The sequence below is a fragment of the Galeopterus variegatus genome, unplaced genomic scaffold, assembly GCF_000696425.1.
Source record: "Galeopterus variegatus unplaced genomic scaffold, G_variegatus-3.0.2 Scaffold610, whole genome shotgun sequence".
NCBI classification, from domain to species: Eukaryota; Metazoa; Chordata; class Mammalia; order Dermoptera; family Cynocephalidae; genus Galeopterus; species Galeopterus variegatus.
In genome coordinates this window covers 537,299-562,640 of record NW_007726721.1, presented here as the reverse complement: position 1 = coordinate 562,640, position 25,342 = coordinate 537,299, and the positions used below count along the sequence as shown (strand labels likewise).

Genomic DNA, 25,342 nt, shown 5'->3' with positions numbered 1-25,342 from the left:
CATATTTTAACATTAGATGTAAGGACTTATGGAATTTGGGTCTGTTTTCCTGGTGTGGAAGTATATTTGAGGTAGGGTAAAATGAAGGCAGGTGAAGATAACAGTGATTAAGGACTGAAAAATTTCTAACTAGTCAACTTAGTTCACTTCTCCAGTCTCATAGTGCATACCACCAGGTTCTTTAATTATGGTCTTTTGGGGACTTGAGCAAACATCTGATGTTACACTGCAGTGTAACCTGTAGAACATTCCTTCAGGTCATCCAAAAGGGCATGGAAATAAACTTTTGTTACAAAAAAACATTTCTGTAATTTTGTAATGGGATTTTACCTATAAAGATAGTAAAGGCTCACATTTACTGAGCAATCAGTATGATCAGGTAATTGTTAAGAATTTTATATGGATTGGCATTTAATACTCCCAATAACCCTATGGATTAGATATGATCCTCATTATCCCTGTTTTATAGATATGAAATGAGCTTGTGTAATTTAATCAAGCTCACTTAAGTTCTACAACAGGGATTCAAACACCAGAGGCCACTTAGCTCTTAATCTCCATGCTATACTTTCTCCCCACCTATACAGAAAGATGAGTATGCCCCTTTCAGGTAAAATCCCAACTTCAGTTAGATTTTTCTCTATTGCAGTCCATTTAAAATACATCCTGAAAGTATTTAATCATCATAAGATGCAATGCCTTTAAAGCATAGTTTTGACTTAAAAATTAGAATATTTTCCTTATTACAATTATTTTTAATTTTTACTATCCCCAAAAATGTATAAAACATTTGAAACATGTGAAAAACAGAATAACACAAAAAAGTTTCATGTTATAAAAGAACATAACTTAACCAGTCAGTTGGTATTCCACTGAAAGTATCTTATAATAAACATAAATTTTAATTTTTCATTTAACAACACTAAAGAATGAGGTATATAAATGTTTTAATCACAGACTTTTACTGTATGCAATTAACTGTATTTCACAACTAGCATCTTACAAAAAAGACAGTACCATTGTGCCTCTAAAAAGTACTGCAATTAAACAGAAAAGTACATTACTACGGGAAACCACCAAATATCACAACTGTCAGGACCTACAGTTTAATTTTTTCTTCGAATGTTATGGTGTCTTTTATGTGATATTTTGTATGCAAGTTATGTTTTTAAGTTCATTTACATTTCATAAATCTCCTACAGGTGGATATATATATTAAGCAAATGGTTAAGAGAAAGCAGGAGACCGGAGGAGAATTTAAGAAGTACTGTGTGGTTTCTAGGTTGGATTTTTAAATACAACATAAAACACTCTATCATATCACAGTTGTAAACAAAAATGCAAAATCTGTAGTCATAAAAATATTTTATTGGTTATTTTACATAATAGTGAATGGAGCTGTAAGTACTTTTTCTATTTCGGGATATTGATAAATGCATAAGCTGGCAGTTGCGTCTGAAAATAGAGTACTATGACTTTCATAAGAATTGTTATATTTAATAAGAGGCCAATTAAGCCAATTTAAGATTAGTTATTTCCCAGTTCTGTGCAACAGTTCCCATTTCTGTATTAATTAGATTCATACTTCTATGACCCTGGATAAGTTTGGGACAAGAAAACAGTGATAAAACTATCATTAAATTAAAGCTTTTCCAAAACTGCAGCTTTTAAAATATGGCAAATTTCTTTTCTCTGTTTTTGCCAAATGCTTATAATTATTTGAATTTTAATGTTTTATATAATACAGAAAATACCAGTGTTCAATGACAATAACACTAAACCTGAATTATAAAGCTAAATAATCAATGTTTTATTGTTTACTAGTCTGGTAGTAAACATTACAATAAATGAATGTTTTTGAAAAATAAGCAAACAGATAAACAAAAAAAATAAAAAATAAAAATGGATAAAACCAGAAACATAATTCAGCAACAATAATTTAGTAAAATGTGTCAAAAACATGGGCAAAAGCTCATACAAATTCTTTATTTAATAACAATTTTCCTATTTAACCACACCAAGTACCAGCAGGTGTATTTAAGAAGATAACCATTAAGAAAATCCTGTTGCAGCAATAGTTGATTAGGTTGATCTCTGAATTGTATACATATAACTATTTGTTTCACAATTCTCAAATAATACATATTTAGGCAGCTTGCACTATGTTATAAAAAAATTTAAACTCGTTACATGCCAATAGTACAGAATTCAAGAATTATGTGTTAGAATTCACTAAACTAAAAGTGAAAATAGACTTACCAATAACACTGCATAATGAATAATTCAACCACATTTTCATGGCACTTAAACTGCAGAGACCAAAACGTAAAGTCCAGAAATGTTTGGTAGGCATAGATTGCAATAAAATCTAACAAATTCTAACAAATTCCTATTTTATGTAAAACTCAAATTATGGATTGTGCATGAATGTGTTTGTCATGAAAATGTGGTACTTCTTGGCATAATCTGTGTATTTGTATGGTAGGACAGAAGTGACTAAGAAATTGGAGAAAATAGACTTTAATGAGATTCTCCATTCAGTGATGAGGCTTCTCCTCTGGGTGAAGATGACCGAGACATTCCCCTCTCTGTGTTATCAGAGCTAGAGCCGCTCTGACTGTGTTGATCTGCAGAAGCAGCACTAGATGCAGGCGGTGACTTTGTTTTCTCCTTAAAGTCTGTAATAATGACTGTCAGATCTCCAACGGTAACTTCCAAATGCTGAGCACTACTCCGATCCACATTTTTCAATCTTGGCCTGAACACAAAAAATGATGAAATTTTAAACTAGCTTTTCCCTCTACCAAATTTCTGAGCACATAATAAATAATAGGTAAAAGTAACAAAATGAATACATTTATATTTAAAGTAATTGATGTGTGACCAGCCACAAAAATATCATTAAATGTTTTAAATCATTAATATTAATCAAACCAATCATTCGTGAACCTTCTTCAACATGACAAACAACTGTGACAGCCTGAAAGTAGTGGTCTCTTAATTGTGCTTGTATAGCTCTATCATAATTTTGCAGACAAATTCATTTTATTAAAATAGATGTTTTGGGACAACAATGAAATATTTGCACCACAGAGGAAGTTGACAAAAGCTAAGGTTGAGATATATGCAGAGCTAATACTCTACTAATATGCACTGATAATGAGGGTATTATGACTGTTCTGACTGGACCAATGACCATTCTGACTGGTTAAAGCCCAGCATTTTGACCACCACTCCTGGCTTTCAAATAGATAGTTCATATTTGTGGAAAAAAGAGAAAAGACGCAAATGTCTTTTAAACTAGTAAAAAGAAAAAAAGCATCCTCACATTCAAGCTTATATTTGTGAGGCCGACCCCGTGGCGCACTCGGGAGAGTGCGGCGCTGGGAGCGCAACAGCATTCCGCCACGGGTTCGGATCCTATATAGGGATGGCCGGTGCACTCACTGGCTGAGCACGGTGCGGCCGGTCACAAAAAAGACAAAAAAAAAAAAGCTTTTATTTGTGGATCTTTGAACCTGGAAAAAACTTTCATGATACTTTATAATAGAGGAGATGGAATCTTTTATTTCCACTTTGTGTGTATGCGTATATCAATGTTAAAAAAAAGTATTAAACGGTTAATTTTATTATTTCAAAAATGTCATAAAACACTCTTCAAATTTACCTGGTTTTCTTATGACTGTTCTTTTTGCTAGTTGTTTCCTTTTCACTTTTTTCTTTTTCTACTTTATCTTTTTTCTCTTTCTTTGACTGTGTAGGGGGCACAAACTGCTGAGTAACCTGCTGTGCAACCAACTGGGAGACAGGTCGAGGCTTCCTGTGTGCATGTTAAAAAGAAAGGTTTTTTTAAATTAAAATTTAAGAACATATGTTCTTTATGAGAGAATATCTTATGTTATAAGAATAGATATATAATATGATGATTTTTCAAGTATAAGACTTGTTCATATTTAAGGTAATTCAGATATACAATTTAAAAGATACACAGTCATGCGCCACATAATAATGTTTCAGTCAATGACAGACCGCATATCGGTGGTCCCTTAAAATTATAATGGCTGTACCATATATCCTAGCTGTGTAGTAGGCTATACCATCTAAGTTTGTGTAAGTGCACTCTACGATGTTTGCACAACAAAATCACCTAACAATGCATTTCTCAAAACATATCCCCATTAAGCAATGCATGACTATTAATGTCTTTCCTGTTCAACAAAAATAGAACTATAATAACTGTTAAAATGTATAATCCAAGATATATGGTCAAACCATTACAATATAATTGTTACATAAATCAACATGGGAAATCATTAAAAATGAATATCAAACTAAATGCTCATAGGGAGGCACACATATAAATAAACATGAATTTTAAAAATTAAACTTGAAAGTTTATACTAATATTTTAATTTATCCTTCCTCCTTCAGAGAAGGAAGTATCTAACCATCTGTGACAATGGCTATTAGCTCTTTCCTTTAAAATCTTTTTTTATCTATTCATTTAACAAATATTTATTGAGTGTCAAAATTTCCTTATATCTCAGCCAAAATCTCACTATGCTTTTTTGACCCTGGAGATCTGCCCGATCCTTTGAGATTTACCTACATACTTATTCATCTAAAAGATGTTTAGTGAGAACCTACTGTGGTAACTGCACAGGGATATCTGAAATGTTGCCTGGCTTCAATTTTGGTGCTAGAACAAACTGTCACCCTATTAGTCCAGGGTCAAGGACCTCTCAAGCTTTATAACAGAACTTGGGCAACTGAGGTCAAGATTCAAAGGAAATAGTCTCTAAGTTCTTAAGAGAGAAAGAAGGGTAAGGAGGGGGAAAGGAGGCCAGGAAAGCAGAAAGGGAAAGCAAGACAAAAATACATTTTAACAGATGGTCTACAAACAATGCTAATTCTATCGTCTGGAAAATCCCAACCCTATTTTGGTCAGCAGAGGTTTCTTTAAAAAAAAATCTTTTTGTTTTTGTTACTGTTGTTCCTTTACAGCAAGACAAAATAGAAAATAATAAGAAAATATTGCACAATCTATGATTCAAAGCTACAAGGCTGGGAGGAAATAGAAAATAGTACATAAAGCAGATTTCGGGAGATGGATAATGAATTTTATTTAGAGTCTACATAGTCTGAAGTACTGGAAGGATATCCAGGACAGATGTCCAATACACAGTTTTAAAAATAGGACTGATATATAAATCATGGTTAGAAATGCACATTAAGAGTTACACAAATAAAAGTGATACTGAAAGAATGGTAATTAATGGCTGAGCTTGTTAAGGAAATGAACTTAAAGAAAAAGATTAGGCAGTGGTTCTCAAATTCAAGGTACATCAGATCACCGGGAAGGCTTGTTTAGCTTGCTGAGCCCTACCCCAACCCCACCACCACCACCCCGAGTTTCTGATTCAGTAAGTCGTGGGGTGAAGCCTAAGAATTCATATTTTTAACTAGTTTCCAAGTTATGCTGATGTCTCTGGTCCAGGGACCACACTTTGAAAAGCTTCAAGAAGTGCAACATATTTGGTGAATATTGGTACTACTGCAGCATAAAGTTTAAAATGGAGGACAGGAAATGGAAGAAAAATGAAAATAAGCAAGGCTGGACAAATAGGAAGGAACCCAATAATAAAAAGCTAAGGAATCTGATTCACCCTTAAATGATGGGAGATCACTGAAGAAATTCAAACTTGAGTTTTACAAAGATTACTGGTTCAGTCTGAAGGGGAAAGCTACTACAGGCAGGGAAACTGTTAGAAAGCTACTTTAATAGACCAGGGGGAAAAAAATAAAATAAAATAAAATTTTTTAAATGTTTATGCTAAGGAAGCAGCAGTGGGATTAAGACAGGATGAAGCCCACAGATATGTACAACTATGTTTCAATAAAAAAATAAGCAAAAAGATTTAAGAAATAAAAATTTTAAAAGATAGAATGAAGAAGCAGAATCAAGGGGACCCGGTGACTCATTAGATGTACCTTCCTCACTTCTCAACCAAGAAATACTCCTTGAGCAAAACATACAAAAATCCTTGCCTTCATTTAGCTAATATTCTGTGGGTGGGTGCTAAGGTCTGAATGTTTATGTCCCCCCAGAATTCATATGTTGAAAACTAATCACCAAAGTGATGGTCTTAGAGGTGGTGCCTTCGGGAGCTGATTAGGTCATGAGGGAATGGGATTTTAGTGCCCTAAAAGAGGCCCCAGAGTACTGCCTTTCCCCTTCCACCATGTGAGGAAAAAGCAAAAAGATGCATATGTGAACCAGAAAGCAACCCCTCAGCAAACACTGAATCTGTCAACCCCTTGATCTCGAACTTCCCAGGCTTCAGAACTATGAGAAATAAATTTGTTGTTTACAAGCTACCCTAGTCTATGGTATTTTGTTATAGTAGCCCAAAAGCACTAAGACAGTGGGATCAAACGAAGACAAAAAATAACATGGAGTCTTAGATGTTTTGTTTTTGGGTTTTTTTGTCCTTTTTGAGACCGGCCGCACCGCGCTCAGCCAGTGAGCGCTGTGAGCGAACCGGCCATCCCCATATAGGATCCGAACCCACGGCGGGAGCGCTGCTGCACTCCCAGTGCTGCACTCCCAGTGCCGCACTCTCCCGGGTCAGGGAGTATTAGGAAGGGAGCTGCATTTTTTATTGTCTGTTTGTTCTTTCAGGCTAAAAGCACCACAAGGAAAGGGAGGTATCAGCTTTATGCACCACTGTATAACTAGTACATAGCACAGTACTGAAAAAGGACTAGGTACTCAATGATTATTTGCTGATGAATGAGTGAAAAAATCAAGGTTTAATGTGGAAGAAAAATATTTTTAAAGAAAAATGGTACTGCCTCTAAGCTTACTCATTTGACAGGATCAACCACTCACTACACAGGAATAAACAGCAGTGGAAAAAGCAAGAGCAACAAGAATTTAATTTCTCTTTTAATTATGTTGGAATATGGAAAGAGAAAGAAAGCCAAAAGTCCAAGGTTGAGAAAAGATTTGTTTAGGCTAGTAGCTAATGAACAGTGAGTCACTTAAAATTGAATCACTCTAAGATACATAAAATGCAACTGAGGAGTGGTCATAATTTTGTCTCACAAGGTATTATGGATCTCTCAGTCTCTTCCTTCCATAACATTAGGACTTTGTCAACTTCATTTACTGCACATTGTACTCTTACTCCCTCCACCTCAAAATTTAATGCAAATTGAATTTATAAAAATGTTACTGAATTACATTACATTACAATAAAACTGAAAGCATTAAAATAAATTTACATTTTTTTGAAACTAGAGAAATCCTGAAGTTTCTAGCAATCAATAAACTGTAGTTATTTAGTAGCTGTTATTACTAACAAGATGTATAAAATTTATTTATAGTCAGTTGATGTGGAGCACATTGACATTTATAAAGCAAATGTATTTCACAGGGCCTATTTTCCAAAGCCCTGTAGTCTCAGGTTTAGCCTAACCTTTTGGAATTACATATAGAAATGTTAACCTTGAAAAAGACAGGAAACTTTCCTCAGGCTAAAGTCCCTGTTGTGTATATAAAATTGAAACACAGCGAAGTTGCTGGCTCAAGGACAGATGTCCTTGGTTAACCTACTAATTGATATGTAAAAATACTGAGGAAACTGCTGCAGGAAAACACAGTATTTGCTAAGAACAAGCTTTTGTTGGTGGATCAACTTAACCTTTTGCAAATTGCATTACTGAATGTCACTTTGCTTGTTTCACTGATATTACCAGCCTCTATTGTTACCATAACCCCACCTACGCTCTTTTCCTGTAACTTCCTGGTCTGGGGAATAAATGTGGGGGAAAGAACCCCAGCTCATGGTTAACTTCCCAAGGAAGGAATGCCTCCCTCTTGAGGGTTCTGGGAGATTAACCCCTTTGGGGTCTCTCACTGCTCAGAAGAGACGGGCTTTGAGTAATCCTTTGCATCTCCATCACCCAGGGGAAGAGAGGTGATAAATTCGTGTGAGGCAAAGCAACGGTTTATTTAGTGCTGCCTTTAAGTAAAACTGAATATTTTTCTAGGGTTTTCTAGATTCATTAATGACCTCAGTACCTACCAGGAAGATTTTCAAGAATTTAATTATTAAGCTGTAGTTAAGTACAGAATATTTTTATAACATGACCAATCACTCCCCTATGAGGATTAGTCTCCAAGTTGGAACCCATCTTCTATGAAGCATTGTTCCTCAATATCTCACTCTCACTTTTACGTAGGAAGCGGAAATGTTAATTCCCCAATTCACAAATCTTACAATATAACTGCTACCAAGTGTTTTTCATATTTAAAAGATTTTATCACTCAAGAATCTCCCTAGAATAACTTTCCCTTTTTTTATGGCCCATCAATCTGAAAGTGAAAGTATATTAGTAGAGCGTGATTTGCTTCATAAAACCGTAAGGGTGAGTTAAATAAATAATTTTTAAGTAAGGTATGAATCTAGAATTCTTCTAAGCACTATACTCAATAGTAAGAATAAAATACTCAATAATCGTACACTCTCCTAGGAGGCAAAACTAACACAGAAAGAGCAATTAGTTGAACTGGTCAGAGGAGAGACTGAAAGAAGACAAGCTAGACAACTACCACATCAAACTAGAAATGAAGTAATAGTAACAAGGATCTCTACTATGGTGTAGTCAGGGGAATGAAATAGAAGCAGTGAATCGATGACATTTCAAAAGAATAATGCAGCCTGCTGTGTACCCTGAATATAGAAGGATAAAGAGCCCCCCAATAATAGGAGTAATATCGAAAGAAATGGGGGAACTTGGAAGAGCAGTTGCAGGAAGCCAAGAACTGGACTACTCTAAATAGCAGAGACGGATAGACTCAGAGCTAGACATACTGGGTTTGCAGATTTTGTAAAATATAAGCGAAGCTGGCCTTAGGGCCAAGTGGAAATGTGACACTAGTGGTCTGATGAGCAATCGTGTTATCTGTACCTTCTAATGTTTGTTTTTATTTTGCTATTTTTTAAATCATCAACCATAGTGATGCTTTTCTTCCTTAAGAAAATGGGTTTTTTTTTCTGTTCTTGAGTAGTTATATCTCTTTCTCTTTTTATTCTAGCCTTTCCTAAATGTGTACTACACAACTATTCCATTCTTTTATTCTTATTTTAGTGATGAGGGTTGACTTCCACTTAAAGATTATTCTATCTTACCTGTCCAACCTGACAAAGCTAAATTTTGATGAAACTGATCATGCTTAAAGCATTATTCTTATAATATTTAGCAATATATTTTGTGTTTCTCTTCTCCTAAAGTTGAACCAACTAACTAATCCTAGAATTGCAAAGTCATAATCTTTAAGTGAATGGGCTTTAAAGATCCCTCACTGAAGGTAAAAGGAACATAGCTTATGATGATCTTTTTACAATGTCATGAAGTGACTCAACCCCACCATGCCCTATTAAAAAGAATGTCCCCCTATCTCCAGGGATCTTATAGAGGTTTGTGATCCCTTTTCTACTTGATGAGAAAAATCTGGAAGATAGTGGGGAATGTCTTTTTTTATAGTAGGGAATTTTAGAGGTGGAAAATAGTTAACTCAGAAAATAAAGGGCAGAATATCATTTATAAAGTATGCCTTTTATATTCAGGGATTTACCTTTTAGTGACACCAAAGGTTCTGTGATAAGTTCTACAGAAAAAGGTCATCTATAGTTAATAAGTGCTGTATAGCCATACCTCAACTGTGCTTTATCGTCAAAAACTTACACACATATGTCAACTTGCGTAGTCTGTAACTTGTGAAATGTGATATTCACAAATTTGGGAGCCCCTATGTATCTTTCGTATATAGCCCAAATAGACTGTATAAAGTTTGGCAGGTCTGTCAATTTACAGTAACCTAAGAAAAAGAGGAACATTTCAACAGCCAGTTAATGGATATCTACTGTTCATCAGTACAAAATATTTTTAGGAGCTGTGTGACCTTCCATGTGGATAGGAGGCCAGTACATGTTGACTTGATATATGCAATTTCTAACCATAGGTCTGCCCTCCACCCCCACCAACAAACATATAAAAACAATGACTGATTCTTTAAAAAGGCAGCATTACTCATAGTTCAGAAAGAAGTAATCTGCTTAATGACACTAAAATATATGGTAAATTGAAGCAACAGAATAAATCTTAGTGAGTAAAAAACTGTGAACTAAATCCAAACTTGCTGTGAATCCATTGATACACTGCTGGCAATAGCCCAAAAATGTAACCAAGGAAAGATTTTATAAAAGCCACCTGTTTGACAAATTTACTGCACACTTAACATTTGTCAGGCATTGGTAAGGTGCGAGAGATTAACCATGAATGAGACAGACATAGTCCAGGCCCTCATGGATTTTACTAAGCGGATGAGATAGAAAACACACAAAAGTAAATTAATTAAATAAAAGTATATTGTGCAAAAAGCACTAAGAATGAATAAAAAACTGTGCTGTGATAGAGAAAACAGAAGGGGAGTTACAGAGAGGAAAGAACTTTTGTTCATGAATAAACCATCAGTATACCACAAAAAATAGCTATCACCATGGGCCCTTTTATTTTTTATATTTTAGGTCATTTTATGAATAATTTACAGAAGAAATAAGGAAACAGTGAAACAACTTTATTAAAAATTTTATTAAGACTCTGAAATACAGTACACCTAATTTTTTATTCCATAACAACTTGGTTTTGAAGGTATGTAGACCTGAAAGGACCAAATTTTTTTAACATAACTCCTCATCAACTGTCAGGCCTAATTCTTGGAACATATCCATCTTGTAAATACTAATTCCTCATTTCAAACACATTTCTTTTTTTTTTTGTCCTTTTTGAGGCTGGCCGCACTGCGCTCAACCAGTGAGTGTGCCGGCCATCCCTATATAGGATCCGAACCCGCGGCAGGAGCGCTACTGCGCTCCCAGCACCGCACTCTCCCGAGTGCGCCACGGGCTCGGCCCTCAAACACATTTCTAATAGATCTGAGCTTATCTTTACTCCCACTTCATCTTATACTTGCATCATCAAACACTACTTATGGAAACCTAACAGCTCATAATTTTTTGAAGAGAGGACTGTCATTTTCTTTACTCCTAGTTACTTGTCCTGCCTTTCTCCTTTTCTATTTTGAAAACACCAGCTACTCTCAATCATCTCCATGTCTTCACCTTTTTTTTCCCAAACCTGTCTTTCCTGTCTACCAAAAAAAACCATAATAAGGTCACCAACTATGCCAAAAGCAAAGGACACCTTTCAGTCCTCACCTTATTTGACCTCTGTGTATCACGACACTATTTAACATTTTCTTATACCAAAGCTAAATGGTTTGACTTTCTTATTCCTCCTCCTACCTTCTCCAGTAAGTAGCACCTTCTCAATCTTCTTATACCTTCTGGCTCATCTAATCTCAGTATACTTCCTCTTGCAGCCCCTTAAATGTTAGAGTTACTTCACAGCTCTGTCCTTAACCTCTTCTCTTTTCATGCAAACAAGTTCACAGGGCAATGTCATTTAAGTCCACAGCTTCAAAAACCAACTACAAGCAAATATCTCCTAATGTTACTATATCCCTCATCTTACTTAAATTTTGGTCAACATTTATATCTGCCTACTAGATATATCTGCTTGGATAAAGCATAGGCAACTTAAACTCTACTTGTCAATAACTTAAATTTATAATTTGCCCCCACAATTTGCTATCCTCAAAGGACCATTTTCAAACCACTTGGCCAGGAGAAAAACCTGGGAATTTTAAGGGCTGGCGGGTTAGATCGGCTGGTTAGAACGGTGCTGATAACACCAAAGGGTCAAGGGTTCAGATTCCTGTACCAGCCAGCCACAGGGGTTGGGGGACACACACCTGGGAATTTTCCACTACTCTTATTCTATCACCAATTGCAAAAACTAAGACCTATTGTCTACCCAAATTACCTCCACATCATCCAGCAAAAAAAGGTCTGATCATGTCACTCTCTTTCTCAAAATTCTTCAATACTCCCAATAACCATCTGCTATATTACTTGGTATGACATACACAGCTTTCCAGATTGCTCTACTGCAATTCTCCTATGAACCCAACAATATTGCCATACTGAACTACTTAGTCATTCCTCAAATACAATATGCTTTTCCCCAGTCTCCTGCCTTTATAGATGCTGTTCTTTCTGTTATAAAATATGTCATACACTTAAAAATGGTTAAGATGTTAAACTTTCATGTTATGTGTTTTTGACAATAAATAAGTCAGTCACATTATACTATCTATAATTGTATGCATGCCTATAAGCTCCTGGAAAATTGTATCTTTTCATTCATATCAAGCTCAGCACCTGAGAGCATTTAATAAATGTTTGCTGAATGAATGAAATAACCCTTCTCTTCTGAATCTTCAATCTTTCCCTTTTGAAAATAATTCTTTCCCCTCTCTCAAAATATGCTCATTTATCTTGAATATCATGATAACAAAGAATTCTTGACATTTGTGTTGGTTTCTGTTTACATTCTGCTTCAGGGAATGCATCCACTATAAGAGTTTCATCTGTCTTCCCTATGTAGAAAACTTCTATATACCATATCTCTAACCCTGCCTCTTCCTAAAATTTAGTCCTGTAGCTCCAACATTCCAATAGTATCACTATTACCCATACTCAACAAGAATATTGTCTTTCCCCCAGTATTGGCTCAAAATTGGAGGGAAGTGTGTGAGAACACTAGGGGCAATAAAAGTGGTCAGGAGTTGTTTCGTCTTATCTGTAATATTCTAATACGTTAGCACAGGTAAAAATGTTACCTACATAATTGATTTCAAAAATAAAATTAACTAACTGATTTCCCATAGTTCTTACAGCCAATAAGATAGAGTCAAGACTAGATACACTACTCTTGATCCTTTTCTCGGATCTTATAGAATGCCAGGAATAATATCTTCATCATTTCAAGAATCTATGCTGGAGTATTTACAAGTTTTTACTCCAAGATCTACATATATTTAATTTTCAACATTGAATACTTCTGCAGAAGACCAGAACACAATTTTCCCTAAACTCCTAGGAGGTTGTGGCACAGAAGACTTGTTTCCTTGGTAAATATTAAGATAGTCCTTGATAAGCACTGACAAGATTAGATTACTTATATTTGTATAAAAACTAGGTTAGAGTAATCAGCAATTCTCTGAAAAACCTGTCAAATCATTAAAAGATATGATAGTTTGGTATTAGTTTTTCACTTAATTTGAAAGACTAAAGACAATTTCAGAGCTACAAATAGGGTATCCTAAACTTTTCCTTCCTCTTAATAAACATCAGATCCTTTCAATTTTTCTTCCGTATTATTGGAACTGTTCCTCCTTTCACTCCCATTAACACTACTCTAGCCTAACCCAACAGCATCCTTTTACACTACCTACTGGATTCCTCACCGTCTCCCCTTCAATCCAAGATTATTCTTTCTTATGTTAATTTATTTATACATATTTATTAAGCACTATATTCCAATCACTGTTCTATGTATGGAGACAGAGCACTAAACAAAACTTATCTTACTGTGTGCCATTTTATCAAGGGGTGCCCTTGATTCTTATTTCACAGAGAAAATGGAAGCTATTCAATCAAAATGTTCGCAGCCTCCCACTTGTACCCATATACTCTAACTTCCCTATCCATATTCCTATTTAAGCCATCCCTCTCTCTGCCCACTGGATCCACTCCTGCCACTGACCTTTCTTTCCTGCTTTAACAATATTTCCTTCTCTACTGACTTATTCCTGTCAGCATAGTTCTTACCTTTAAAAAAAAGAAAGAAAGAAAACCCCCCTTCCTGAGTCTACATCTCTTTCTAGCCACTGCCCTATTTCTCTGTTTTCTGTTCCACTATAGGCCTCAAGTGACTGTCTATAATCATTCTTCAAACTTCTTTCACCCACTCTCTCATGGGCTCACACCAACCGGGCTTTTATCCTTAGCATTCTACTGACATTATTGCTTTCAAAGTCACCAGTAACTACTTTACCATATCTGATAGTCAACCACAGTCCTCATTTTAGCCTTTTCAAGCAGCATTTACCTGCATTTATCGCCCCTTCCCTTCCTGAGAAACTTGTCTCACTCAACCTCTAGGACATACACTCTTCTCATTTTCTCCTGCCACATCTTTCAGTCTCATTGACTGGTTCCTTCTCCTGTTCCCATTTTCTAAACTGAGTGCCCCAGGACTCAGTCTTCAGATACCTCTTCTACTAATCCTCCAGACCAGTGCTACTTATAAAAGTGTGGTTTGCCAACCAAGAGCAGCAACACCTGGGAGCCTTTTAGAAATGCAAACTCTCAGGAACTATGGTAATTTTTATGCATGCTAAAGCTCAAGAAACGGTACTCTAGATGACCTCATTCAGTCCTTGGCTTTCAATATCATCTGTACAATGGTTCTCAACCCTGGCTCCACATTGGAATTCACCTACGACTTCTTTTTTTTGGGCAGCTGGCCGGTACCGGGAACCAAACCTTTGACCCTGGAGTTATAAGGGGTTTTTTTTGTTTGTTTGTTTGTTTGTTTTAAATACCTATGCTGAGAAAGCAAAAGTTAAATTTTGCTAAATTTTATAGAGTAGGATTTGTAAAAATAACAAACATTTAAGAAAAACTAGATTTTTTAAAATGAAAGTAATAAAAAGAAAAACTAGATTTTTTATGAAAGTAATAAATTGAACATTAATTTTAATAATGAAAGCAGTCCCTGAATAATTTTTTCTGTGCATAAAAGCTTTCCTCAAAAACACACATCTATGTACAAAAAACTTCATGTTGAAACATAAGAAAAAAATGTGATCCATATGATCCATTCACCTCCAAAATATGTACCCGCAGATAAGGAAATATATGACCATACAAAAACTTGTACATGAATGTTCATAGCTATTTTATTTGTAATGGCCCAAAACTGAAAATAACCCACATGTTCATCAATAGGTGAATGGATATAGAAATTGTGTATCCATGTAATAGACTACTACTCAGCAACAACAAGAAATGAACTACTGACGCCCAACATAGACAAAAAATAATTATGATTCTATTTTTGTAAAATTCTAGAAAATGAAAATTAGTCTACAGTGACAGAAAGCAGATCAGTGGCTGCTAGTGACTAGAGATAGGAGAGGGGAGGCACAGGCAGGAGGAACTGAAAGAAGCACGAAGAAACTTTCGGGGATGATGGATATGTCCACTAGCTTGGTTGTGGTGATAGTTTCACAGGTATATATATGTCAAAACATATCAAACTGTAGTACATTTTAATCGTGCAGTTTATTGTATGTCAATTATGCAATAAAAGCTGTCTAAAAAATGTTTAACCTAACCACTAATCAAATTAAAACAGGAATGTCTGTGGCGGCCCACTTAAATGAGAAGCTGTAAGGGTGGGGCCAGCCTCAAATTTTTTGTTTTTTGTTTTTTTTTTTGTTTGTTTTTTGTTTTTTTGTCTTTTTCCGTGTCCGGCAACGGATCGCAACCCTCAGTGTCGCCCCCGTACCGGACCGGGACCGGCAACGGGATCGCAACCCTCGGTGTTGCCCCCCGCGCCTTGCTCAGCCAGTGAGCGGGAACCGGTCTGTATGTGGGATCCGAACCCTCGGCGGGAGCGCCTCCGCGCTTCCCAAGCGGCGCACTAGCGCAGTGCGCCACCGGGCCGGCCCAAGCCTCAAATTTTTTGAAAGTTACCAAACTGATTTGATATGCAAGGCTGAGAACAACTGATCTATACACTAATACTCCAAAAGTCATATCACCAGCCCTAATGTCTTCCATAAACTCCAGACTTATCTAACCAACTGACTACTTATCATCTCCACTTGGAGTAGCACTTCAAAATAACCTAGTTTGTTCAACAATATACTCTTGACTCCTCCCCTTCTCCCACTATTCTGTTCAACAGTCTTCCCATATCAGTAAACAGCAGACTATTCTCCCACAAAGCAGCCACTGTGACCCCTCCAAATGTAAATGAAATTATATTACTCCTCTGCTTAAAACCATCCAATGGGTTCCTCTTCTCCACCCAACCAACCCTTTTCCTTGTTACACTCTGGCAACCAGAGCACAAAGCAATCAAGAATCTAATCCACAATTCTTGTTCTAGCCCACAAATCCCTACATGATTTAGCCTCTCTTCCCACCTGATCCTTCTATACTCTCCCCTATGGAGCCCACTGTTCCAGTGTCTTAGTCTGCTCTAGATGCCATAACAAAATACCATAGACTGGGTGGCTTAAACGATAAAAATTTATTTTCTCACAGTTCTGTAAGCTGGAAAGTCTAAGATCAAGTTCTGGCAGGGTTCAGCTCTGGCAAGAGTTCTCTTCCTGGCTTGCAGACAGACACCTTTTCACTGTGTCGTCGACATGGCCTTACCTCAGTGTATCACGCATGGGGAGAGAGAGAGAGGTCTCTCTCTTCTTCCACACCTTATAAAACCACCAATCCTATTGGATTAGGACTCCATCCTTCATTTAACTTTAACTTAATTTAACCTTAATTATCTCCAAAATGCCTATTTCCAAATATGGTCACATTGGGAGTTAGGTCTTCAATATATTAATTTTGGAAAGATATGACTTGGTCCACAGCATCCAGCTTCAATTGCTGTCTACTTCTTGCCTGTTCACTCCCTCACTTCTTCGAGGTCTCTGGTTCAAATGCCAATTGTCAGTCTTTCCTAACCTGACATAAAATAGCACTCTCCCCTCCAACTCCACTCCCCAACTCTGCCTTTCTTACTATGCTTTATTTTCTTCAAAGCACTTATCTCTACCTACTGCATTGTACATTATCAGTTTATCAGTTTTCTTCTACCAGAATAGAATATAAGCTCCCTACCATCCCTTTAAGTGTAAACAGGTAATTTTTCCTGTTCTATTTTGGTTCACCACTATTTCTCTTGTGCCTGTGACATTACAAAAAAAAAGTGTTTTTAATGAATGGATGAATGTTAAACCATCCTAATGAAAAATATCCAGAAACCTTATGTGATCCTATCACAGTTGTTTTCAGCCCTGGCTACACATTAGCATCACAGGGAGTCTTTTAAAAAATTACTATAGCTGGAGGGCTGGCCCGTGGTTCACTTGGGAGAATGTGGTGCTGATAACACCAAGGCCAAGGGTTCGGATCCCTACATAGGGATGGCCGGTTAGCTCACTTGGGAGAGCATGGTGCTAACACCACCAAGTCAAGGGTTAAGATCCCCTTACCGGTTATCTTTAAAAAAAAAAAAAAAAAGTACTATAGTTGGGCCCCACCCAAACTTGTTAAATAAAAATCTCCAGTCGTAAAGCTTGGTATAGTTATTTTTCAAGCTCCTCAGTTGCTCCTATTATATAGCCAGTGGTCTACAGAATAAGATCAAATTGCTGGCTAAACCGTCATCTCTCTCGAAATCAGACCCCAGGATCAGGATCTGTTGGGTGAAACAAATTATTGCATTTCACCTTGTGCTATCTTTATGTACTCCAGATCCCAACTCTTCCAAACAGCCTTATGTACTCTAGTCTACATTCATCTCTCCTCTCTCTGAAACTCTACAGCATTTGGAGATTGTAACAAATAATCATTGTAAATACCCATATAACTACATCGTGAAGTATACCTTACACCAATTTTTAAACTACTATACTTACTTTTCTTTTTTATCCCCACAAGTGCTATGCACATTCTAGATATTGAACATTGAATAAATACATGCTGAATGAAGAAAGCTTGTTCATAAAATTATTTGCTTTTTCAGTTTGCATTAAACCAGAGAAAGGGTGCATAATTCCGTATTTTATTAAGAACCAATTAAATCAGTGGTTCCTAACCCTGGCTACCTATTAGAATCATCTGAGCAGCCTTTTCCATCTGAAATGCCCTTATGAGGGCCCCACCTTTACGAACCATGATTTATTTAGCCTGGGATAGAGCCCAATATCCTTTTTTGTTTGGTTGCAAAGTTTCCAAGGTGATTCTAATGTGCAATGAGAGTTAAGAACCAACGACTGAAATACATCAAATCTGGATGCTCTAACTTTTCTAAATATAGGGATTGGCCGTATTAAAAGATATTATTTGATTCAGAGTCTGCAGAAAACACTCATGCTTTCCAAGCCTTTCTTATGTGATATGGATGAACTGAGTGTAATTACCAATAGGACATGCCTATTTTAGCTAAAATGAGTCTTGTTCATAGATTAATTTCCTTTTACAGTTCAATTTCCATTCTTGCAACCTTTACTTCTGCAGGATTTACTAATATGAGGTATTTTCCCTAAGTTCCTCTCTTTTGCTTCATTCACTCATTCATGAAAATGTTTACTGTGGCAGGCAGCCTTCTAAAATGGCTCCCAATAATCCTTGCCCCCCAGTCCTCATGCCCTTGTCTAATGGCATGTGGGTGGGCTCAACCTACTAAGGTGCTTCTTACAAACAGAATACAGCAAAACTGACTGGATGTCACTGCTAAAATTAGGTTACTAAGGGCCGGCCCGTGGATCACTTGGGAGAGTGTAGTGCTGATAACACCAAGTCCACGGGTTTGGAGCCCTGTATAGGGATGGCCGGTTAGTTCACTTGGGAGAATGTGGTGCTGACACCACCAAGTCAAGGGTTAAGATCCCCTTACCGGTCATCTTTTAAAAAAAAAAAAAAAAATTAGGTTACTAAAAGACCTAGCTTCCACCTTGCTCACCCTGTTGCCCTGTTGGGAGCTCCCCTATAGAGTGGCCCATGTGGCAAACAACTGAGGGAAGCCTCCAGTCAACAGGTCAGCAAGGAACCAAGTCCTCAGTGGATCCCTATATAGGGATGGCTGGTTGGCTCATTTGGGAGAGCGTGGTGCTGGCAGCACCAAGTCAAGGGTTAAGATCCCCTTACCGGTCATCTTTTAAAAAAAAAAAAAAAAATTAGGTTACTAAAAGACCTAGCTTCCACCTTGCTCACCCTGTTGCCCTGTTGGGAGCTCCCCTATAGAGTGGCCCATGTGGCAAACAACTGAGGGAAGCCTCCAGTCAACAGGTCAGCAAGGAACCAAGTCCTCAGTCCAACTGGCAGCAAGGAACCGAGGCCTGTCAACAGCCACCCAACTAAGCCTGGAAGTAATTCCTCCCCCCTGGACTCCTGAGAATGCTGCAGCCACAGCCATGATGCTGACCGCAGCCTTGTGAGAGACCCTGAATCACAGAATCTAGCTAAACTGTACCTAGATTCTTGACCCACAGAAACTGTGAGATAATAAATGTCAGTTGTTCTAAGCAGCTAAGTTTTGGGGTAGTTTGTTATGCAGCAATAGATAATAATATATATATTTACACCTATTATATTCCAAGTATTGAGATGCCATTCTTCACTACAGAAAAGTAATCATACTGGAGGATGGCTTCTTTGATATACCTAGTTCTGGTCAACTGAGTCTTTATATACTATACAGCTGTTATGGCACTCAACTCACACTGAGCTACAACAAAGCATCGATCAGACTACAGCAGCTTCAGCATGGGACAAGTTATCCTTTGCTTGAGGTTACCGAAGTAAATTAATATTTGATCTGCTCTTCATTTAATATTCTAAGACAGTGGTTTTAATTGGTGTTTCACTCCTTTGTAATGTTCATCTTTATTCTGTGATTATTCCTGTTACACAGTTTTCTCTCTGCTGTGTCTCCTTACTACTTGCCCTATTGCTTTTCCTCTACTTCTTGGCCGGGTGAGTTTAAGAAATTAGTTATCAGAGTCATCACCAGGCAGTAGTATTGCTCCTTTCATTGTACATTGCCTTTTAGCAGCTGTACCTATTACTTCTTGTGTAATAATCAGACTTGTGGCACTTTTACTAACTGCTTTTGAAACAGCTTGGTGGAATATTCTCAAAGCATGGTGGTCTGTGTTCCACTAGTGGGCCCTGTCAGTCTATCAAATGCTCTACAGGCAGCCTGGTATATTCAATCATTAATTTAAAAGGTAAATATGATTTTTCAGACACCCTACTGTTACTATGTAATATATAAACCAAACTCATAAAAATTGTTTTAAGTCATAAATGTATAGATAAAAATAATTCTGTAGAGGCCAGAATTCAAAATAATGATACACAGAACAGAGCTTCAACGGAATACAGAATGTCAATCAGTACGAACTGGGGTTAAGTAATCTGCAAAAGGGATGTTTATGTAGGAGTACCTGGAAAAGAAAAGTATAAATGGGAAGTATTCTGGTAAGTATCTGAAAACTGTTTTTTAACATCTTTTTGCCTCTAGCGACCAGTGTTATCTATAGTGACGTTAAGTGTCAAAGCTTTTGAATAGTTTTCAAAATAAAGTACGTCTCCAACAAACCAAGTAGGGTTTTACAAAACAAGGGAAAAATATGCTTTTCTGTGTAAAACTGATGAGTTCTGTCACTAAAAACAGAGAAGTGTAAAATTACAAAGGCATCACTCACAGCTGTACTCATATTAACAAAATCATTATAAAGAGAACTTTTAAAAAAATCCACAAAGTTAACGGCATATGTTTGATGAGAAAGCAGAAGGCACAAAATTCTTTTAACATATGATATGGTTGGGCACTGTATGTTAATAGCATACAATGTAAGAGAGTTAACACTATTATATGTTCATGCTAGCAGTATTTTTGCTTCACAGTTGGAACCACAAATGTGAAAAAATATCAACCAGCTCATTATATAACTATAGACAATCTATTTGAGAGAGAAGTGATCAATGACTTTTTTGTTTGATTTATCATTGACATCTCAAGCTGTAAAAAGTTATTTCCAGGAGACTGAAACTATACCACGAACTGAATTATGATAACAACTGGAAAAGGTGGACAGGGATCAGTACTAATAAAATACTAGCTATTTGTGTAGATATGAAGTTATAGAAGAGGTTGCAAATGACTGCCTAATCTACACATTACTTTAGACCTCAACATGCAGCTGGCAATCAAAAGTACATCTAACTGCCTCAATGAGGTAAGAATGGTCCTAATTTTTTTTGGTATACATAGAAAACATTATTGAATATATTGAATTTTCTATCTTATTATAAACTGGATGTTGCAGGAAAAAGTGTTTGTATTTCAAGACACTGATAAACATCTGAAATGATCATTTCTATGATTTCTAGAGCCTTGCCCAGCTTGTATGCACATCTGAGCAATATGTTTGGAATCTTGAATATCATGGATATATTGATTTATGGCACAATACAAAAATTTTAATTTTTAATTTTAAAAAAGTCATGGTGTATAAGGGTTGATCACCAAGTGATTGACTTTCCCATTATGAGTAACCAGGAAGCTAATTAGTGTTAAATTTGCCACTGCTTCATTTTGGAATATTCAAACCTTCAGCATTGTAGTGGGACAAAGCTCATCAAAAGTCTGACAGTACAAGAAACAGCCCTGAGTAAGAAATTATCCTTACTTTCTGGGTCAAGTTCAATCTGAATATCCAGAATTATCTAAGCAAGCCATGCTTGCTACCAATTCAGCAATCTATAATTTTTGGTTGGTAGAAATCAAGAAAAAGAAACACACTAAATAGGTAACCTGATCAAACTCATGATCAGGACCTAGTAAACAACATTCCTTTCATAAATGTGATTTATTATGGATAATAATAACTATTATTTTTTAAATCTTATTTTGTTTTTATTTTAGTGTGATCTTTTTTTTAATTTACCAAAAATCAGTGGTATGCTTATTGTGGAGTATACTAACATTTATAAAGCAAATGTATTTCATAGGGCCTAGCTTCCAAAGCCCTGTAGTTTCAGAACCTTTTAAAAATTACATATAGAAATGTTAAGCTTGCAAAAGACAGGAAGCTTTCCCCAGCCTAAAGTCTCTGTTATAGATAAAGAATTGTAACACAGCAAAATTGTGGGCTCAAGGACAGACATCCTCAGTGCAGGTTAACCTAAAGTTGCTTTATTGTTATGTAAAAATACTGAGGAAACTGCTGTAGGAAAAGACAGTATTTGCTAAGAACAAGCTTTTGTTGGTGGATGCCTTTTGCAAATTGCATTATGGAATGTTACTTTGTTATTTTACTGATGTTACCAGCCTCTATTGTTAAACTATACTTAGCCATAACTCCACCTATGTTCCTTTTCTGTAACTTTCTAGCCTGGAGAATAAATACTGAGACAGAACCCCAGTTCAGGGTTAATTTTCCAAGGAGGTATACCTCTCTCTTGAGGGTTCCTGGAAATTAACCCCTTCACGTCTTCTCACTGCTCAGAGGAAACAGGCTTTGAGTAATCCTTTGCATCTCCGTCACCCAGGGGGAGAGAGGTTACAAAGAGAGTGCAACACTTATATACCCTCTGTGTTCCAAGAATACTAAAAGATTGAAATACAACAGCATAATATTTAAGAACTTGGTTCCAAAGTCAGATTGGCTAGATTCCAATCCTACTCTGATACTTAAAATCTCATTTCTCCTCTATATAAAACAGTCGTTTTGAGGAGTAAAAAATACACAGCAGGAAAATACTTTAATGCATTGTCTTATACATAAGTATTAATAAATATTAATAAATAACAAACAATTGTTCTTATTCTTTGAGGCTATTCAGACAACTCAGTGTATGAAAAATCTGAAGGCTAGCATGTGAAGGTGTTACTATAGATTTAGGACTGCATCTTTATAAGAATTTAGAAACTCTTTCTTACTTTGTCATTTCCAAACACAATGGCAGTGTTACACTGTAAAGTTCCAATTTGGTAAAAACTAAATGATAATTGGCTTCTCCATCTCACCTCTGTTTCCCTACTCCAGAATAGTAGTGTTAGACAACTGCTGCCTCTGTTTCTCACCTTATTACCTGAGCGGCAGCTAGATTCCAAGATGGTCCCCAAACTGCTGCCCCTATTTCTCACCATATTACCTGAGCGGCAGCTAGATTCCAAGATGGTCCCCAATGAGCCTCATATCTCTCAGCATTCATGGCCTTGTGTAGTCCTCCACATTGAGTAGTGCTAACTTGTATACAGACAGATACTACAGAAATGACAAAGTGGGACTTGAAGCTAGGTCATAAAAAACAGTGTGACTTCCATCTTGATCACTCTGGGGGAAGCCAACTGCTATGTCATGAGGTCCCTCAAGCAGCCCTGTGGAGAAGTACACATGGCAAAGAACTGAGGCCTCCTGCCAATGAACAGTGTGAGTGAGCCATCTTAGAAGCAGGTGCTCCAGCTGAGTCAAGCTTTCAGATGACTGCAGACTCGGTCAACATCTTAACTGCAACCTCAGGAGAAATGCAGAGCCAGAACTACCCACCCAGCTAAGCTGCTCCCAAATTCCTGACTCACAGAAACTGTGAGAAAACAAATGTTTCAGGGTAATTTGTTACACAGAAATAGATAATAAGTCCGTTTACCAAAAATCCATGTGAAAAGACAGTGGTTTCTGGTTTGGAAATGGGGACTACTGAAGAAAGAAAGAGGGAAAGAAATGGGAATAGAGCTAATCAAAGTGAATCAATGTAAAGTGTTCAAAAGTATTTTAGGCTATCATTATTCTAGGTTTCTAAGATCATTTAATTTTCTTCTTTGTCCTTATTTATATTATCTAAACTTTTAACAATATATTTTACTTTTAAAATTAAAAACAAATATATTTTTTAATTAAAAAAACTTTCTAAGTATTCACATGTAGAATTTTATTATGTAATAATCTATTTGAAAACAACTGAAAGCTGACTGTTGAGCTCACTATTCACTTCAAAGCTTCTACTATATGAGAGGCACTGTGTTAAATAAAAGAGAGGACTAAAAGATGAAGATAGAAAGGTTTCTAACATCTTGGAGCCTCAATTTAGTAGGAGAAACAGATATGAGGTACCCAGTAATGGCTGAGAACACAGTACACTCAAATATTTTCTGAATAAATGAGAGGTAGGAAGTGCCAAAAGAAAACGTCCACAACTGGGAGAGTCAGAGAGGAAAAAAAAAATGTGTCAAGGAAGCCTTCCTGAAGAGCTGATTCTTAAACTGGGCCTTGAATAATGTGTAGAATTTCAACAGATGAAGTTGAAAAGCAGGACAATTAAGGTAGAGGGAGCACTATGAGCAAATTCACGATGTCAAGATGCATGGAATTTCCAAAGCATTTTCAGAAAACCCATAAAGTAGTAAGTAATCAAATTCAACAGAATATTGAGATTGTAATAAGAGAAAAGGCTGGAAAGGAAAGTTGGAACCGGGCTATGGAGAGTTCTGATTGATATATTAACTGGTCTAGAGACTTGATTTGATTCTTTAATAACAGGGAGTTATTTATCACAAATTCAATCTATATGGGAACTTTTATGATATTCTCTCTACTGTTGCCTATATTTGAAACGTTCTATAATAAACGTTTAAAAAACTGAATCTGTTTTCAAATCCTCACCACTAACAACGAAGGGCATCAGGAACAGACTGGAAGCAAGGAGAACCATTAGGTGCCTGAGTGTATGACAATCCACAACAGCAGAAACATATACATATTATCTATATATAATCCAATGTTTAAATACAATGTTATATAAATTATATAAGAATTTTATATAGTAAATAACAGTTTTGCAGCGAATATAAAATCCTAAGGAATCTTATATTTATGATTATGTTTCTTAGATTAATATTAATATTAGATGGAGTCTCATAGGTATCAATTGGTGGTATATGCTATAGACAGGGAAAGTAAACTGATGCTGAGTATCAAAGAAAAATTACCCTAATATAAGCACATTTTGTTAATAATTCATATAAAAATAATCAGCTCAAAACAAACAACAGGTTCAGTAATGTACATATCACTACAGTATATACTTTCTAAATAATGCAGCTATGTTTAATTTTGAAAGAACTAAACACAAATCTTGATCAGAATTTCCTGTTTTTAATATGTTATACAATGCCATAACAATTTACTTGTTATCATTTTCTTTAGATTTTTTTCTACTAAACTCAAGATGCCTATAATCACAGAGATTTTATTCTAACTTAATGAATGTTCTAAGATAGCTTTGCCCAATAATCCTGAATATGAAAAAATACTAAGCCTAATACCAATCATTGCTAGTCTGTTTTCTTTTGATTATACTATATATTCTTAATATTTAACAGTTATATTAGAGGCATAAGAAATCAACAAATGGTAATCTTTCTGCTGACAGAAAATTTAATTCAGCCTTCTTAAAGATTTCCAAAATCTGGATCAATGGTTATGTATAAGGTTTACAACAGAATACCATATTTCTTAGAATAAAAACAGTATTCTGAATGAAAGCATTTATATGTTTGC

The 25,342-nt window shown here is 36.2% G+C and overlaps 1 protein-coding gene across 1 annotated transcript in view; it reads right to left on the bottom strand.

Annotated features, from left to right (window-relative positions):
• Positions 1–1,348: 1,348 nt before the first annotated feature.
• Positions 1,349–25,342, bottom strand: part of LOC103588740 (YY1-associated factor 2-like) — a 49,103-nt gene continuing 25,109 nt past the window's right edge. The window contains exons 4-5 of the mRNA XM_008570539.1: positions 3,668–3,820; positions 1,349–2,758 (exon numbers count right to left, since the gene is read on the bottom strand). Coding sequence (XP_008568761.1) covers positions 2,521–2,758; positions 3,668–3,820 — 391 coding nt within the window. The 3' untranslated portion in view covers positions 1,349–2,520. The remainder of the gene's footprint in view (positions 2,759–3,667; positions 3,821–25,342) is intronic.